The following is an 18,055-nucleotide window of genomic DNA, read 5'->3' as shown; positions in this document are numbered from 1 at the left end:
GGGGGCCAGCCTTGAATGCTGCATGGTACTCCAGGGTCTTTATCAAGCTGTAACTACTATACTAGATGAATTCCTGGCAGGATCAATCCCTAGCGTCTTGAAGATGCTCCTCTGTTCACACAAGACAGACCATGCCATGCACTGACGGGGAAGAGAATTCAGCCTCCAATCCAAAGGACCCACGAGGGGATTGTAATACTCTGAGCCTGTATTCAGAGTCTACTTACCAAATTAGGAACCAAAATGACATTACTCACCTACCCAGAGTAACTACCTTCTTGAATGTACCCTGGAGCTCCCAGAGACTTCAGAGCACAGGCAGACAGGCATCCCTGGAAGAAGTCACTTCCAGAGCCTCACCTCTCTGTGAATTTTCTTAAATTTGGTCTTCCAGTTTTTCTTTTCCACTACCTTTTCCTTATTCACCTGCTCCCAGTTTACAAAAAAAAAAAAAAAAAAACCACACACACACACACACACACACACACACACACAACACAGTGAGACTGTAATTCATGCACAAGGAAGGTGAAGCTATGGTGCGTATTGATCTGGGTTGCCAAACACAGTGACTATTCCCACGCAAGTTTCTCCAGAAAGGGGATCCCATTGGGCAACAGCTTATTGTCTATCTAGGTGACAAGTTTTTGGAAAACCTCCTTCCAAGAATTCATCTACCTTAGGGTTAGGCCTTAGAAATAACACAGACATTACAAGAATTAAGGTCAATACGTCAAACTGATAGTTTCTTTGGGTGCACTTACCTTTTTTCACTCATCATATAGTAGCAATGATAATAATAATAATAATAACATGTTATAGGAGTTGAAAAATAAAGTCAGACTTTTTCTGACAGATTTGGCTCATCTGCTTGATAATGAAAGCTGACGTCATGGTGCCCAATATCATAAAAGTGAATTTATTGGATGGATAGAACTCTCTGGTGTTTTCTCAGAGTCATATTAAAGCACAGATGTAATCGTGCTAGAAATCACATCCTTTACCACTAAATAACATTGCAGGGAGGGATTTAGCTGTTGATTTTTAAATGTGCAGAAGTGGTTTTAAAAAGAGAATATTTGTGGAGTTACCTGAGCCAAATTTTTAAGACTATTAGGGAATAGGGACGCCTTCAGTCTTGCCTAATAATTGTGTCATTTGAGGAACACCCAGACCCAGTAGCATTTTACTACAGCCCAGCATATTACAAACTGAGAGGCAACTGTAGGCTGCCAGAGCTGCTACTTGGTCAATCTCAGGAATAAGAGGCTACAATTAGAAAAAAATGAAGACTTTTTTAAGAATACAAATTTGATCTTTAGAAAAGCCATTTAGCTCTTTTTCTGTGAAAATGTTTTCCTTGTTGGTGCTACATTAGTCTCTGCAAGAATTAAGGGCGAGATGTCAAACTGACAGTTTCTTTGGGTGTATTTACCTTTTTTCATTAATTGTATAGTAGTAGTAATGATGATGATGATGATAATAATAATATATTATACCTGCATTATAATGTAAAGAGGTCAAGAACTGATTGGGTCAATACCTATGGGTCCATGGGCATTTTTCTATGCTATTTTTCAATGAACAAGAACAACAAATGGAAAGAAAAACAAAGAAGAAGGGACAAGAGAAATTAAAAAGAAAGAAAAGGAAAACATTTGCAGTCACTTCAGGGTAAGCAATTAAATAGGCCTACCCTATATTATGGGAGCAAATGAATGTGCTAACTAACTTTATTGGTGGCAATCACTGCACAATATATATGTACGTCGAATCATGTTGTATACCTTATATTTACACAACGTTATTTGTCAAGTATCCCTCAGTAAAGCTGGGGGGAAAAAGGGCCACTCCCATGACCCTTTGCATTTTGGAAGGAGGCTTTGAAAGAAGGAAAGGACAAGGAGGTACAGATTCTGTATCTTAATGGATGGGTCTGCCTTGATACAACAGAAAAGAAGTGCAGCAGAGACTTGTTTTAGTGCTCTGTCACTCTCGATTTTCCTAGTCTTCTATTTTCATAGCCTTATTGTCCTTAGTTTCATCTAAGAGGTTCCTCTTCAGGGAGGTAGGCAGAAGGTTATAGGAAGACACAGAAAGAAGACCTCAGCCAAATCATTTTGGCAACAGGTGGGCATTTGTGCTGATTTGGGTGCACAGAGAGATAAGTCACATAAACTTTAAATCCAGTGTGATTTAAGAAGATACCATGAAATATTAGTGTCTTAGAAATAACTTTTAAAAATAACAAATATTTGGGGAAAATAATACAAAACAAATCCCTGATCTAAGGTATCTCAAGACCAGGCTGTGTAAACAGGTTAATTATTTAAATCCCTGATTTTCCAGGAATTTAAAGATTGCAGGAGGTGATCCTCAGGGTCCACCTAATTCTAACGTAAGCTACTAGACTTGGTGTCAGAAGGCCTGGACCAGCATCTGGCTCTGCTCCTCCATAACCTTAAGCCACTCACTTACCTGCTGCCTTTGCAGCATAGACTGCCCCAAATGGTCACCTGAATAATCTGTTGGTCAATCAGAGCAAAATTTAATACTCGTCACAGTGAGGCAGTCTCCCACTGCAGCACTCTTAATAATACCTCACAAGAGATAGGTCAGGAGTGGATATTTGTAGGGTTTGGGGTTTGGGTTTAAGTGTTGTTAGTGATTGATATTGGGCAGAATTCTTGATGTAAGAGTTTAGACAGTTTCACAATATATACAAAACATCGAATCATTATTTTGTAATGCTGTAATGTGTGCTATAAGCTAATACAACATTATATGTCAATTATACCTTGTTTATTTTTATTTTTTTTATTTTAGAGAAAGAATGCAAGTGGAAGAGAGGGGCAGAGGGAGAGAGAGATAATCTTTTTTCTCTTTTTTAAAGTTTTGAGAGAGAGCGAGCAGGGGAGGGGCAGAGAGAGAGGGAGAGAGAGAATCCCAAGCAGGCTCTGCACTGTCAGTGCGTAGCCCTATTTGGGGCTCGAACTCATGAACCGTAAGATCATGACCTGAGCTGCAGTTGGATGCTTAACCGACTGAGCTACCCAGGCGCCCTGAGAAAGGATCTTAAGCAGGCTGTGTGCTCAGCGTGGAGCCTGACACGGGGTTCAATCCCACAACCCTGGGATCATGACCTGAGCAGAAATCAAGAGTGAGTCACTCAACTGACTGAACCACCCAGGTACCCTGATATACCTCAATTAAAAAAAAAAAAAGAGTGTAGGACTCTCCTGGATACACAAGTAACAAGTACGTGTTATGGATAGGTACCATTACTTTTCTGGGGACGGCGGCACTGGGAGTGAGGGCACAGTAGAGAGGGCATCCCTTTGCCACTCTGTGCCCCAGTGTTCTTTCCACCCCCTTTGGCTCCACCTTTCATTTGTCAGTTGTTCAGTGGAGTTTACTTGTCTGTTTTTCACTTTCCTTCCTGATGTGGGGTGATTTCTGAAAAGAAAGAAATCAGTGGTGAGTTTCTGCTGTCCTCTTCACTCCAGAAATCAATTCTATTCTGCCCTTGGATTTTTAGCCATATACATGTATTACCTTTAAAAATAAATACAACTAATTTTTATTTATTTTATTTTTTTAATGTTTTTATTTATTTTTTGAGACAGAGACAGAGCATGAGCGGGGGAGGGGCAGAGAGAGAGAGAGACACAGAATCTGAAGCAGGGTCCAGGCTCTGAGCTGTCAGCACAGAGCCCAACGTGGCGCCCAAACTCACAGACTGGGAGATCATGACCTGAGCCGAATTCGGACACCCAACCAACTGAGCTACCCAGGCGCCCCAATACAACTAATTTTTAGAAACAGCATTTAAAAAAACAATGTTTAGGGTTGATGGACCCCTCTGGGCAGGGTCTTGGCCTGAGTGTTGATGAGTACCTATTATTTTTAGGTGATTGGTTTGACCAGTTGAGTGACATATTATCTAGAGACAGGGGCTGGTCCATTAGCCCATAACTCAGACGAATGGATTTTCAGAAAGTTCCTGAAGCTAACAATGAAATTACTTATTGGTTAACAGCCTTACATTCTGAGACAGGAAATTCCTGGAGTGAATAGTAAAGTCATATTGATGGAGAGGCCTGAGTTCTTAGTACTGATAATTAAGCTGCGGGGCTGCCGGGGTCTCAGTTCTCAGGGGATCCGTGTTTCCATTTGAAACAGGATCCACGTTATTCCAGGAAAAAGTATGCTCTATACCTTTACTATGAACAGGAAATTCAAGCCGACAAAGGGAAAAGTCAGACAGAAAGGGGCCCAGAGTCTCAGGTATTTGAATCATTGGAGTCACCAGTGCCGTCTCCGCATAGTCATCTCTAATTTTTTCATTTGTGTTCTCCTAGGTAGTATTTTTGAAAATTAATCTATGTTGTAAGAAATAGAAAGGAACTTCTCCATATTTATGGGAACTCTGTGAAGGAGACAGAAGTGGGGCATTTTTACAGAACTTGAGAATATGGTCCCTTGCTTGCCTGCAGGGGATTCACTGGGCGCAAATGGGCATCTGTATTCTCTCTCTCTCTCTCTCTCTCTCTCTCTCTTTATTTTCAAGACTTATCTGGAGAGGATTACAAGAAAGAGGATGTTCCATCACCTAAACTGTAAAATCCAGGGTTGCTGTTAAATTCACTCTGTTTTGACTTCGCCTGTACTGTTCAGCTCCACTAAAGAAAGCTTCCTTCAAAAAGCAGTGACCTTTTCACTACATCAGAAGATATCAAAACAAATAGCAGTGTGCTTTCAAAAGCGTCGCTGCCTCTACTGAGATTTCTCTAATTCAGAGCCCTGAAATTGAGCAAAAATGCATTATCATTCCTGCTAGGCTGAATGCATAGAGAAATGTCAGAATAAAATAATTAAACATTTTATATTACTTTAGAATATTCCATCCCTTTGTGGTTTTCCATCAGTAATTCACTAGTTAGGAAGTGTCTTTATAACCTTTTTTGAATTATCAGTCTAGCATAGTATTTGAATTCTGATATTTGGATCTATAATCAAATCTTCCTTGCCGTGCACTCATATTAATAATTCTTTAAAGTCTAAGGAATAGCCTTTAGTTGAATGCTACTTACTACAAAAAAATTTTAAGTCTATTTAATGACATATGTGGGGTTATTTTTTCTCTAAGAGAATCATTTTTATGTACAAATGTACAAATTGTACAAATACATTTGCTATACTACTTAAATATAAATAAAATCAGAACACATTTGTTAAGAAACAGATTTTCAAATGACATTAGCTGGATTTTCTTCCGGAAGGAAAGGACTTGCTCATTCAAGAAATACTTCTGCTGCATCTTCTATGCACCAGGCATTTTCCGAGATACTAGACACATAGTTTATTCCCTCAAAGAGTTCATATTTGCCCTGAGCACATGATTATGACACTAGTCAGATGGAAGAGTCTTCAGTAATATCTCTAGTTCTGTGAACACAACTGTGACGAGAAAATTCATACAGAGCATAGTCATGGTTCCCTTACTGAGTGACTTTAATAATTGAAATCATTTATCTAAAATGTCTCATAAAATAAAGTGTTTTGTCCCCTAAACTATGTTTACATTATGCCATGAAAATGCCTTCCCAACATGAAGATAGAGGAGTAGGAAAAGGGAAATGGGAAAAGAATGAATAATGAATATTTTTTAAGACCCACATATGATGCTAAGATCTTACACGTATTATGTCAGTCAATCTGTACAATACACCTATTTAGGAAAAATACTATCATTACCCCTATGTTATGCGTGACAAAACTGAGTCTTAGACTGGGTAAGTACTTTCTCCCAAGATCACAAACCATAGAAATGGTCTTGGGTATCACATCGATACCAACTACAATCTGATTTCCCAATTAGGCAGCCATATTTATGTGTCCTCAACAACTTATGAAACTAATCTCTTCCATTTACTGGAAGATGACTGTGCACTAAACACTGTACTATTTTACAACCTCTGTCTCATTAGGTCCTCATAGCAAACCCTGAAAGACAAGGACTATTAGCTCTGTTTTAGAGAGGAAAAATTAAGTCTCAGGAAGCTTAGCTAACCTGCCTAAATCACCTTGTCTAATGAATCAGGGAGCCAGAGAACCAGGAATCAAACCCTGGTCGGTGTAACTCCAAAATCCATGTATTAACTATGACTCTATGCTTTTAAATTATAGAGGATCCTTTGTTTTCATCCACTCTATGGACAACCACTAAGGCCTTTGTTTTTCCCATACTCATGAATGCTTCTCAGGGTGTACAAACATGTTATGCATCATACAGAGTTGCCAGGTCAAGGGGAAATTAGAAGCTGAAATCTAGCCCCCACTGTACCTGCTAAGGCACACCCTCCTTGCCAGGCAGTGCCCCTGGCATAGGACTACATCTCTGCAGAGGAACAGGCCTCTTTTCCCAATTTATGCAAAGGTACTATGTGTTCTACAGGCATCCTTGCTGTCTGGGGCAGCTTAAGTATTTAGGACCATAACCCTCTCCAATCTCATTCCTCTCCCTCCATATTCTCCATAAAACTTCCTGTGGTAGAGAGGAACCAGCTTTAGCCATCTGGGGCTAATAGAGGTGTCTTCATGGAAGATCTTTTGCTGGATATCTGTTGCAACTCCAACCTTAGGCCCTGATGGATAAGTCAGCTCAGGAAAGCTCATATGTGGACTGAAATTGTGTGGCCTTCTTGACTCTGAGCTACAAAGGTCACCTCATTCTTGTTCAAATCCAAATAGTCACATAGAGTATGCTGTGGCAGTATAGTAGAAGTGGAAAGAGGACAGGCTTTGCAGTTAGCCATGCTTGGCTTTGAATCCTCTGAGTCATGGTTAAGTCCTTGGAAAGTCTCAATTTCTTATGCCTTTCAAGTGGAGGTATAAGCAACCTCATAGGAGTAAATGAGCAGTGTCTATCACTTACTCAGTGGCTCAGTAGCCAGTCTGGGTTGGCATTCTGGCTCCACCCTTGTGCTAGTCTTGCTAACATTAAAAGCATCATCAGCTCATTTGTTCACATCATTTGGTGGATATACTCCCAAACTAATAACATAGACTCATCAACCAGAGTTGGCATCACCTGTAACTGACTGAAAGTCTTGGGAATGGAGACCCACGGTCTTTGAAATGTCTCAAGTGCAACTATGACATTCTCTGCTCTGCTTGGATGGGCCAGGAAAAAAAATGGTCTTATCTCAGAATTGGGAGACCTAGCCAAACAGGTAGAGACAAGCATGTTGCAAAGAAAAGGGAGAGGGGGACGTTGAGGGCATGGTCACAGGTGTTGGTAAAGGTGAGCCTGATTGACTTGGCAGGTGGAAGAGTGAGAGTAGGATTTAAATCAAGATCTCTGCAGGATAAGAGAGGCTGGTGATTCGGGCATGAGGAATGGCTGGAAGAGAACATAGACCTGCCCTCAGAGGCACCATTAGCAGAAGAACAATACTGCCATGGTGGAGACAAGCGTGACATTGTCTTCTGCATGGGTTGTAAGTGCCTACCTGGAACTTAGGTGTGTGCATCACTTTGGAGCCCCGCAACTTCTAGGCGGTGAGGACTTAGCTAGGGCTCCTCTTTCATAGGCTGTAGGCTGAATGAGAGTGTTTTTGTCCTCTGGCATTTTGGGTCCTGTTCTCCCACGGCTGCCTCCCCGGGGCTCAGGACAGATGAACTGACACCTGGGCTCTCCTCTAGAACAGAAGCATCTAGGTCACATTCCTCTGGAAGACAGATGAGCCTGATATTACAGAGACTGAGGAGATGGTGGAGTTTTCTAGAGGAAGGAGTTCAAATTAAACCCCTGTGAAGCCCTCCAAGGGGCCACCTGTTCCTGTGCACATCATTAGCTATATGACAAGGGAAATTTGAGGAAAGGACAAACGGCCCTCTTCATTCTTATTCTGTCCTCCCCTGTCTAGACCCAGAGCTCCCAGCTCTCTGAAGCTGGCCCAATTAAATGGAAATCTAAGCGAGCTTAATAATGCAAAGCATTAGCATCTTACCCCACGAGTGCTCCTTCCCATCTGACAAGCTCTCCTTTTCAAATTCTTGTTTCATCATTCAGCCTAGCAATTCAGCAGCTTTGGATGAGGTCATGTTAGTTTCCTGCAGCCCCACATTCTGGGCCCGACTAGCACCGCTTGGAGGGGCTCAGTGCTTTGTAGCCTCTCACAGATCTTCCCGTTAGACTTGCCAACCGCTCAGTGGAATGCGCTCCAGCACAGGAGGGGAGGATGCTAGAAGGACCTTGCAGGTGAGAAGCACAGGTACCCATGAAGCTGAGTTTTGGTCAGCCTCCTGACAGAGCAATAACTCTTTATGGCAAACATTTGGTAAGAATCACCCAAAGTTTTTGGGAAACAGAGTATCAGGTATTAATATACTCAATATTAATAAAATATTAAATTATTAACATCTAATTTATTAAAGATTCTGTTAACATATGTAATGTATTTGTAGATGTTAATGTATTGAATACTAATTATTAATATTGAATATATTACCATCAAAACATTGAATATTAATCAAATATGTAATTAAATATTAGATATTTTCATAACTATTTATCTGTGATTCTATTAAGGCTGCTTCATTGTTGGTTTTTCTTATTTATGAGATTTAAAAACTCTTGTAGACTAGTTGAAAGACCATTTGGAGATACAGAGACTAAATTAAGTATATGGAACTTAAGTGTATTCAGAGAGCAATGAGAAGATAAGATCTGTGGGTATATGCATTTGTATAAAACATAAAGAGGCAAAGAGGCCAAATAGAACTTCATTTAAGCAAAATAATGTATATATTTTTGCTTTTTTAAAATCAAACTTCCCGGAGTGCCTGGGTGGCTTGGTTGGTTGAGCATCTGACTTTGCCTCGGGTCATGATCTCACGGTTTGCGGGTTCAAGCCCCCCCCCACCCTCCCCCACCCCCCACCGCGTTGGGCTCTGTGCTGACTGACAGCTCAGAGCCTGGAGCCTGCTTCGGATTCTGTGTCTCCCTCTCTGTCTCTGCCCTTCCCCTGCTCATGCTCTGGCTCTCTCTTTCTCTCAAAAATAAATAAACATTAAAAAATTTTTTTTTAAATTAAATCAAACTTTCCTTGAACTTTTCTTAGTTTCATTGAGATATAATTGACATATAACATTGTATTAATTTCAGGGGTACAACATAATAATTCGAGGAGATTTGTATGTATTATGAAATGATTATCACGAGAAGTCTAATTAACATCCATTATCATACACAGTAAAGTAATATATTTCAAAGACGTTTTCCTAGTTGTTTCCTGATTTGTGGTAATCAAAATATGTTATATTTCGTTGAGATTGTACATGATTTGTACATTATTACAAAGTGATTATAATTGTGCTATGGATCAGGAGAGCTACTATTAAATTTTACCCAGCAGATGCAGCAAACTATTTTAACAGGGTTTCTCTTTTTACTCTTTTATCATTGGAGCATAAAGCAATAAGTAGTATAAGAAAATTCATCTCAGTAGAAAAATTGGTTCATATGGTTTCTGCAACATTTGCAAAATTTCATTTTTGTTATAATAAAAAGTCCAATCTTTACATTGTAATTTACGTTTTTCTGAGACAGATGGAGCATTACCAAATTTAAACCCTAGTGTGGTGTGGGGTTTCAGACACTCTATTTGCTGAATTTTAATAGATGCACTAAAGGCATGGATTGCCCATGAGCTGATTGTCTTTTTTATTTATCATACCTGCATACGATAAGACACTAAGGCTTCTTTTATGTTTCAGTCTACAACAAGGTTCTGGTTGCCCACATGTTTACATGTGTGCTTATGACAACATTGTTATGAATAGCTCAAGACTGGAAAGAACAAATCCGCTGTTGCTATTAAAGAGCCATATCCATTTACTCGGGACTGGGCCCATTCACAAAGGAGTGGGGTAGTCACTCCATAAAAATGCAGCTTTTTCCTCACCTCAGCAAGAGGCCATTACAGAGGAGCTCACCTGTTAATGTCCGCTGCTGTTGTCTTCACTTTGGAGGACCTCATTGTCACTCTCCTGGAGGCAGGTGAGAGCCCTTTCCAGGAAATACTCATCCCCCATTCTCTTACACCATTCTACAGCCACGCTTTCCCGCTTTCCCGTAATTACCACAGAAGGACTGTTTTCCTGTTTTCTGTCGATGTGATTACATTATATTAACCAACATCTGATAATACTTTGCAGTGTGTTAACTTGTGGAGCCCAAGGTTGGAGTAAAATCCCTCCAATGTAATGCTCTGCACATTTACACTGCAGTTCCTTTAGATGGTAATTACGCTTAAGACCAGATGGTTTCATGCAATCTAACTTTTCTATAATGAATGAAAATAATTTGAAGACTCATAGGCCTCTCTCTTTCATTACAGAATGTACAGGCTTTTCCCACACCCTTGTTCTGGAACATTAAGAAAGAAGATATGGAGAGAGAGAAGAAAGAAACCGAGGACCCCCTGCTACTATTTCTATAAACAACTAGTGGTGTTTAAAGGCTAATAAAGCTCCAAAGATCTCTCTTATAACCATAATCTTTGGGCCAATTTAAAAATATTTGTGATGGAGAAATGTCAAGAAAAATAGAGACAATTTCTTAAGACATGATTCTCTTCCCTCCACCTCCATAAAAGACTATATATATATATGTATATATATATATATATATAGCTGTCATATAAGAGGCAATTGAAATTCCACAGCACAAAGGCAATGCAGAGAGAGGAAGAAAAAAAGAATCAATCTTTCATATGTTTTTTTCAAAGGCTTGGCAAGAAACCAGGGGTAATATTTTTGCAACTGGGAATGTGTGTTTGCTGAAGAATATTCCCACATTTGAATCATCGTCAGGGGTCCTAGTCTTGTTTTACTTTCAAAGGTAGAGAGGGCATAACATTAACCCCAACTGGGAAAAGGAAAATGCCTCACTGTAATTCTCCTCCAGGGAGCAGGAATAAAGGGATTACACATGCCTGCATAATGGAGAATTTCCTCACTCAGACAAGACAAAAGACTTCATTATTTTTCACCAGACACTTGAAGCGTTGTGCGTCCCAGTTCCAGAAGACAAGCAGGCAGACCAATTTGTTTTGTATCAGACCACTAGATGGAGTTTCTAAGAAACTGGCTTGCTAGTACTTGCCATCATGAAGAGATATGGGGCAGATGATGAGATCCTAATACCACAACTCTGTGGTCTTTCCCCTAAGGAAAGCTAGACTGTCCCTCAAGTTCGTGGTGTGTATTTTCAATACTATTAGCTTTGCTTTTTCTCTAGGCAACAAATAAGTGAATGTTTTCATCCTGAAAATGTATTTCTTTTATCTTCAGGGGAGACCAAAAGGCATCTAAATTCTAATGAAAAATTTAAAGTGGCAAAATATAACTTAATTGAATATTCAAATACTTTTCCTTCTGACTAGGTCTATTACTGAGGAATTTTAATGATGTGTGCATTCTTATTGGTAAAGTTGTAAAAGTCTCAAAATCCTTACTTATTTACTATTTCAGCTTGGTAGTAGATTCATATAAGACACCGTGTATGGGGACCATGTTCCCAGGGACAGATCAGATCTCCCATTTAAGAAATTGAAATGAGTTCAGCTCTGCCTCATGTAGGCTTGAAGGTCTCTCTTCACAGTCACAGAGACTATAGATAAAGATTTATAAATTTTCTACCTGCAAGAAGCAATGTCTGATTTTTTTTTTTATTACTATCTCAGGGCCTCATCTGTTATAGGTGTGCAGCCCATCTCTTGAGTAGCACAGTATTCTAACTGGAGATAAAATCACCTTCCCCTTTGAAAAGCATATTTCAAACACATGCAGTGTGTGCTATTTGTGATTATTTCCGTGCCTCATAAGCGTGAAATGATCCAAAAAGAAATTAAAATGTTTGATCTTCGCAGTATTACACGATTTACTCATTTCACAAATATTTATTAAGCACCTACTGTGTACAAGGTCAAGTAACAAGTGAGCAGTAACTAAGTCAACCTCTGCTCTCTTAGAGCTTTTTGAAGTGAGGCCCACACAAGGAACTGAAAGACCAAAGAGGTTGACTGGCCGGAGCAGGGGGTCCCTGATGGTAAAAGATGAGGCAGGTCCTATGGGACTTTGAAGTCATGCTGAGCTTCTTGTCTTAGTCTTACTCTGAAGAGCAATAAGGTTGTTGAAGACTTTAAGACAACGATGACAACTGTCTTAGTTGCCAATTGCTGTGTAACAAGTGACTCCAAAGGTTGGTGATTGAAATAGCACAGATTAATCTCACAGCCTCAGTCAGGAACATGGGTGTGGCTTAGCTGGGTCTCTCATAAGGCTGCAGGCCTTTTGACTTCCCTGGGAGGAATCCCCTAACTAGCTCACTGTCACCGGTCTTTTTTTTTTTTAAGTTTATTTATTTATTTTGAGAAAGACAGAGAGGGCGTGAGTTGAGGAGGGGCAGATTGAGGAGTTGAGGAGGGCAACTGCCCTGAGGAGAGCAGTTGAGGAGTTGAGGGCAGTTGAGGAGAGAGATTGGGAGACAGAATCCCAAGCAGGCTCCACACTGTTCAGCACGGAGCCTGATGTGGGGCTCGAACCCATGAAACCATGAGGTCATGACCTGAGCTAAAACCAAGAGTCTGACGCTCAACTGACTGAGCCACCCCGGCACCCCTCTCATGGTTCTTAATAAGATTTAGTGCCTCACTAGCAGTTAAATAAATGCTTTGATTCCTCATGCTCTGTTAATGGAAGACCACCCTCATTCCATAAGAAGGGAATCTCTCCACAGAACATCTCATGACATGGCAGCCTGCTTGGGCAGGTCTTTTGTGACCTATCCCATCCCATTTGCCTTACATCGGCAAGGAGCAAGTTGCCCATATTTCTGGGTTGCACAAGGGCATGAAAACCAGGGAGGAGGTATCACTAAGGGCCATCTGAGAAACACCTACACAGTAACATTGCAGGTGTTCATTTCAGAGGTCATGTGGCTGGGGATAATAATGCAACATGTTTATTGAGCGTGGATGCGTAGAGACAGGTTAAGAAGCTGCAGCTCTAGTCCGTAACATATATCGCCGTTGAGCAGAGTCAGGACAGAGGAGACTTACCCCCCAGTGTGAACCTCTGTCACATTTGCTTTTCTGTCCTCCACCCTCTGTCGAACGTTTTAATACCAACCATGGCATGGGGCGAGACAGAAAAGTAAATAATAGCAACTAAAATGTAAACAGAGTGTCAGTGTTTCCAAAGACTGGCACATTCATAATCATAGTTGGTCCTCCCAACTCACTCCCTATGAAGTTGCTGGAAGAGGTGTTCTTGTTCCCCATTTTACATATAGGACACGAGGCTCAGAGAATGCCCATCACCTGCCAGAGGTCCCACAGCCAGCAAAGGCTGAGGTCGGAACTGTGCAGTCCTAAACCTTGGTGTTCTCAAATCGACTCCTCCATTAGTCTTCAGTCCAAGGCAAAACTTTCTGTTCAAGCCCTGATGCTGGGTAGGAAAGTACTAACCTGATGTGCTAATTGAACCTTGAGACTAGCAAGTTCGAGAACCAGTCCCACACCTCCCTCAGCATTCTGTGCTCTCCTTATACCTTCACCTCCCTGCCTTGCACTTACCCATTCTGTCCCCTGGCTCTGCTCATGGGTGTGCCAGCAACCGCATTTCCTAGAACACGAGGACAAGTGATCAAACGGCCCCCTAAAGAACTCACTGCCTAATAAGGGAGGTGACCAATGATGACCAAATGCCATAAGCGTTGAAAAAGTGTGGTTAATAACATGCTACAGAAACATGGAACATAAAACATTTCTCTTGTGGGTGAATATTCATTTCTCACTTTATGTTACTTATCAGGACTCATTTATGTCTGAGTTTGTGATTATATTACACATGTCAGAAATACTTTTTGGTAGTTCGTAGTTTGGATTACAATATATGCTTGTGTATAATAAAATTGTATTTCCTTTTGAAAATAATAAAACAAACTCCTACCATACTTCTGTGTGAACCTTGGCACATTGTATTAGAGAATGTGAAACATCTTCATGGAATTCGATTGTGCCAGATTAAAGTGAATAATTTTCTACAAAGGCTGTTATTTTCCAAAATAACAAAATATTGTACATTATTAAAGAAGGTGATGATGGCTTATGTATCAGGCTGTTTTCTTTATGCAGAAGCATCATAATATGACCTTCTTTCTCTACCTGCTTCAATGTCCAGATGTCCTCAGGGCAGAGCTATTATGCAACTTCTTTCCTTGCTCCCTACATCTCCTCTCCTATCCCAGATTTATGTCTTTCCATATGAATTCCTCCTTTCATCCGTAGGAAACCCATTTTGGGCAGCTAGCTTTTTTGTATAATGTAATTAGATTTTTCCCTTGTTTTCTTTTAGACAGATTTATGTATCTGTAGAAAAGTTGTTTCTTCTATACTATTACCTGTTGTTTTTATGGGAAAATTATCATAGACAAATAGCTAGTTATTAACTATAATGGATACAGTGTGAACAAGAGGATTTTGAGTTTTAACGTAAGTAACATCCACCACCATCCTTAGAAGAGGAATAAAAGCCTTCAAGAGCCTTCAGATGAACTGCCTTTCACGTGCCCAACCTCAATCCCTGCAAATTGCCTTAACCCAAGTGTTTATATAGCCATTTGCTAGATGAATGTGGCCCCTAGTTTTCAGCTAAGAAACTCTAGCATTTACCTATAGTTTCCTACTTCAAAAACCACTGGATATGCAAAGGCAAGAGTGAGCTATCAGAGCATTTGGTCTGAGAAGAGACTCAACAAGAGGGCTGCTAAAAGAAAATGGAGATGGTTGTTGACCTTTATTTTGGACCAGACATGGCAGCGGTGCTGGGGTGCATGGCTGGCATAGGGGTCAGAGACAGTCACACTAAGCCTGAGGCACCAAAGGCGACCTCTTCACACCATGGAAAGATCGCTGCGTCTGCCTGATTTCACTTTGCTCAGGTCACGAGGGTACGTTTGGAGTTCCAGGAAAAGAGGCAGTGGGTAAGAATTCCTCTGTTCAGAGAACACAAGGCTCTGGCAGGGTCCCCTGAGTGAGGAAATGAAAACCACCAAGGTGTAGCCTTGGCTCGAGCAGAACTCTGAAGTCACTCGTTACACGATTTTACTGGCTCAGAGTTGCTGAGCCCAGTGTTCTTTTTCTCATCACTATCTGGTTTGAAATTGTACTAACAAACACTGTTATATACACAGAAGAAAGTGATAGGAAGAGGAAATGGAAGCCAATGCTTTTACATATTTTATGCATAGAAGTGGCTATCTTAGTCTGATGAAGCACATGTTTTCTGGTTGCAGAGTCGAGCTAAACACCAGTCACCCTCACCCTGAGCTCAATGAGTGACTCATACAGAGAACAAAGATTCACATGTCACATGTATGGTTGAAATTCCAGCCCATTTTACGATTAGGTTCTCAATTCTCTAGATAGACCCCAGTGGGAAAGAAAGGACTGATCTTGAGCCAGAAAGGAAAGGGGGGTTGCCTTCTCACCACACTTCAGCCTTGCTGTTGGTGGAGGGGATGGAAGAGACGCCATGGGATTCGGAGTCTTTCCAATGGTGAGCGCACCTCCACCCTCCGTTGGGACCTTCCTGTCTTGTTCAGTCAGAGGAGGGAGTCTCAGTAGGATCCACAGAGCCACCCCAGTGGGCGTGGGTGTGTTAAGATGACTTGGGTGCTGGGACATCCATGAGGTTCTGGAGTCAGTAGATGCATTCCCAACTCTTTCCCAGCAAGAATGCCGGGGCCTGCTCACACTGGGCTGTGGGGCAGACACCAGCAGTCCCTTATCACAGGTAGCTCAAGGCCAGAGAAGTTCTTCCACTTCAGACGTAGCACGGACGATGGCCAGCTCAAACTTGTATACTGTAATCAAGTTGTATGTGTTTCGTATTTAAGGCCTAAGGGCTCAACTGCTTTAGCGGGGAGTCTTGTGACAAAAAATAAAGGTTACTAAGACAGTGGCTATAGGTTAAGCCTTGACGTTTACACAAATAGGAGGGATCTATAGATCTATGCCAGGATAACACTCTTCTCCAAATGGATGTGCTCAGGATGCTTCATGATTTGCAGTCCTTAGTCCGAAAAACAAATCTTAGTATACATAATATGAGATTGTGCTAAACCTTTGTGAATCCAGCCTAACTTATAAATGCACCTTCCTATGCGACACCATTCTAGTCATGGAACTAAGCACGGTCTGTCTATCACTGCCATAAATCCTTGGTTTTTTATAAGATTTTGACTCTGGATTTTATCTCAAAATGGTCCATGTGCTTATTGAACTAAGAAGAGTGATTTGGGGTGGGGGAGGGTGTGGGAGTTGCTTCCTGTAACTCCTTTCCATTCATCGGATTTGCATGATTTTCATGGGTATTTACCATAATTACCTTCATTGGCATCAAAAGCATTTTTAGCTACTTGAATATACACATGATATCATAAGAGCTGCTTAAAAGTATGCTGAACAGAAATGGATCTTTTTCTTGAAGATCTTAACTCCGAGACAGTGATGATATAATTCAAAGTCAATCTAGATACACATTTTAGAAAACGTAAATATGAAAGTTTTATGTAAAGCAATGACAGAAGTTATGTGTTCAAGTGTTGAATAAATACAGCATCATAAGATTTGCATATCATAAAATCATTGCATTGGAGGTCTGTGAGTTTTCTTTGAGATCAAGGTCATGTCCTTACTTCACCAATAAGAAAACTAAGCCCAAAGGTCACTCAACTAGTCCGTGACAGTGTAGCCTGTGGAACACAGGCCTCCGAGTCCCCTGTATTATTTTCTTTCCACTTGACTGCTACATCAAGGGAATCGTTGTAATTTCCAGTTGGAGAGAACTTTCTGGAAAAGGAATTTTGTTTTCTCTTCAAATCATTCACACCCCAAGTGTCGAGTCACCCAATTGTCTTCCCTCATTAGCAAATCTGAAACTATACCAGCCTAGGTATGGTTTAAAGAGGGAATGCCTTAAAAAAGCATCAGAGTTTCATGATTCCAGAGAAAGTAGTAACTGGTTACCTGTAAGCCATAGACTTTAGACTGAGGTTTCTTTAGGTATTAATCACAGCTGTAATTACTTCTCTTTACCACTAACTTTTGCCTCTAACTTTATGCTTTCCTATTGTCCTGGAGTTCTGCAAAATCTCCTTGGAACATATATTCTATCATCCCAGAGGCCTGGGTGGACAAATCCTTCCCCAGAGGGCTGTTATTAGAAACCTCCTTGTCTAAATGCAAAACCAACATCATGCCTACCTATGGTTAGGCTGGCCCTACCGCTAGCAGAATCCTGATGGCAGCTCTCCCCTTGGGTAGGGGGAGGCAGGTCGTGGTGGGCAGGAGATTTCTGTTTATTTTCTAGCACCACCGCGAAGCTCTGACAGTTCTGCTTTGTAAGTGTTCTTGACACAGAGCCTCAAGCCCATTTTCCTTTACGGTTATGGGTCATTTGCTGTGTTTTGCCTTATCATTGGTGTTTCCTTAAAAATAATAAGAATAATGAGCAGTTATGTATTATTCATCCCAAGTGTACAGATCATGCATTTATCTCGGGCTCCTTTTTTTTTTTTTTTCCTAGAGCTTGCACTCGACAGCGCATGCTGAGCGGATCATTTGAGGGGCAGCCAGCAAAGGAAAGGTCAATTCTCAGTGTGCAGCATCATATCCGCCAAGAGCGCAGGTAAATATACTGGGAGACAAGGCTTCAGAGAAACCAAGGAAAGGAGTTTTACAGGAAATGTTCTCTGTGCGCAGCCCTGGTTAGCAGACAGGCGTGGGTGAGGAACTTTGTTCTGTTTGCTAATGGCAACCATGATGAAACTCACAGTTTCAAAGATTCAAAAAAATCTCGCAAAAACCTTTTCCTTGGTGATGGCCAAATTCTTGCTTTTAAGATCAGAAGGAAAAATTCTGAAATTTTCTAGATGGGATCAAAAACATTTGAATAAACTAAAGCTTCTGCTGAAAAGAGA

The 18,055-nt window shown here is 40.9% G+C and overlaps 1 protein-coding gene across 8 annotated transcripts in view; it reads left to right on the top strand.

Moving 5' to 3' along the window:
* Positions 1-18,055, top strand: part of NALCN (sodium leak channel, non-selective) — a 316,716-nt gene that overhangs the window by 250,050 nt on the left and 48,611 nt on the right. For 7 of the 8 annotated variants that reach the window (XM_053217644.1, XM_053217633.1, XM_027065180.2 and 4 more), the window contains one exon: positions 17,662-17,763. In XM_053217644.1, the coding sequence (XP_053073619.1) occupies positions 17,662-17,763 (102 nt within the window). Of the gene's footprint in view, positions 1-9,976; positions 10,067-17,661; positions 17,764-18,055 lie in introns of all 8 variants that reach the window. The other variant, XM_053217663.1, reaches the window with a different exon arrangement.

Source organism: Acinonyx jubatus, chromosome A1 (assembly GCF_027475565.1).
Source record: "Acinonyx jubatus isolate Ajub_Pintada_27869175 chromosome A1, VMU_Ajub_asm_v1.0, whole genome shotgun sequence".
Taxonomy (NCBI): domain Eukaryota; kingdom Metazoa; phylum Chordata; class Mammalia; order Carnivora; family Felidae; genus Acinonyx; species Acinonyx jubatus.
The sequence above is the reverse complement of the archived record's forward strand: the minus strand, read 5'-3'. Positions and strand labels throughout refer to the sequence as shown.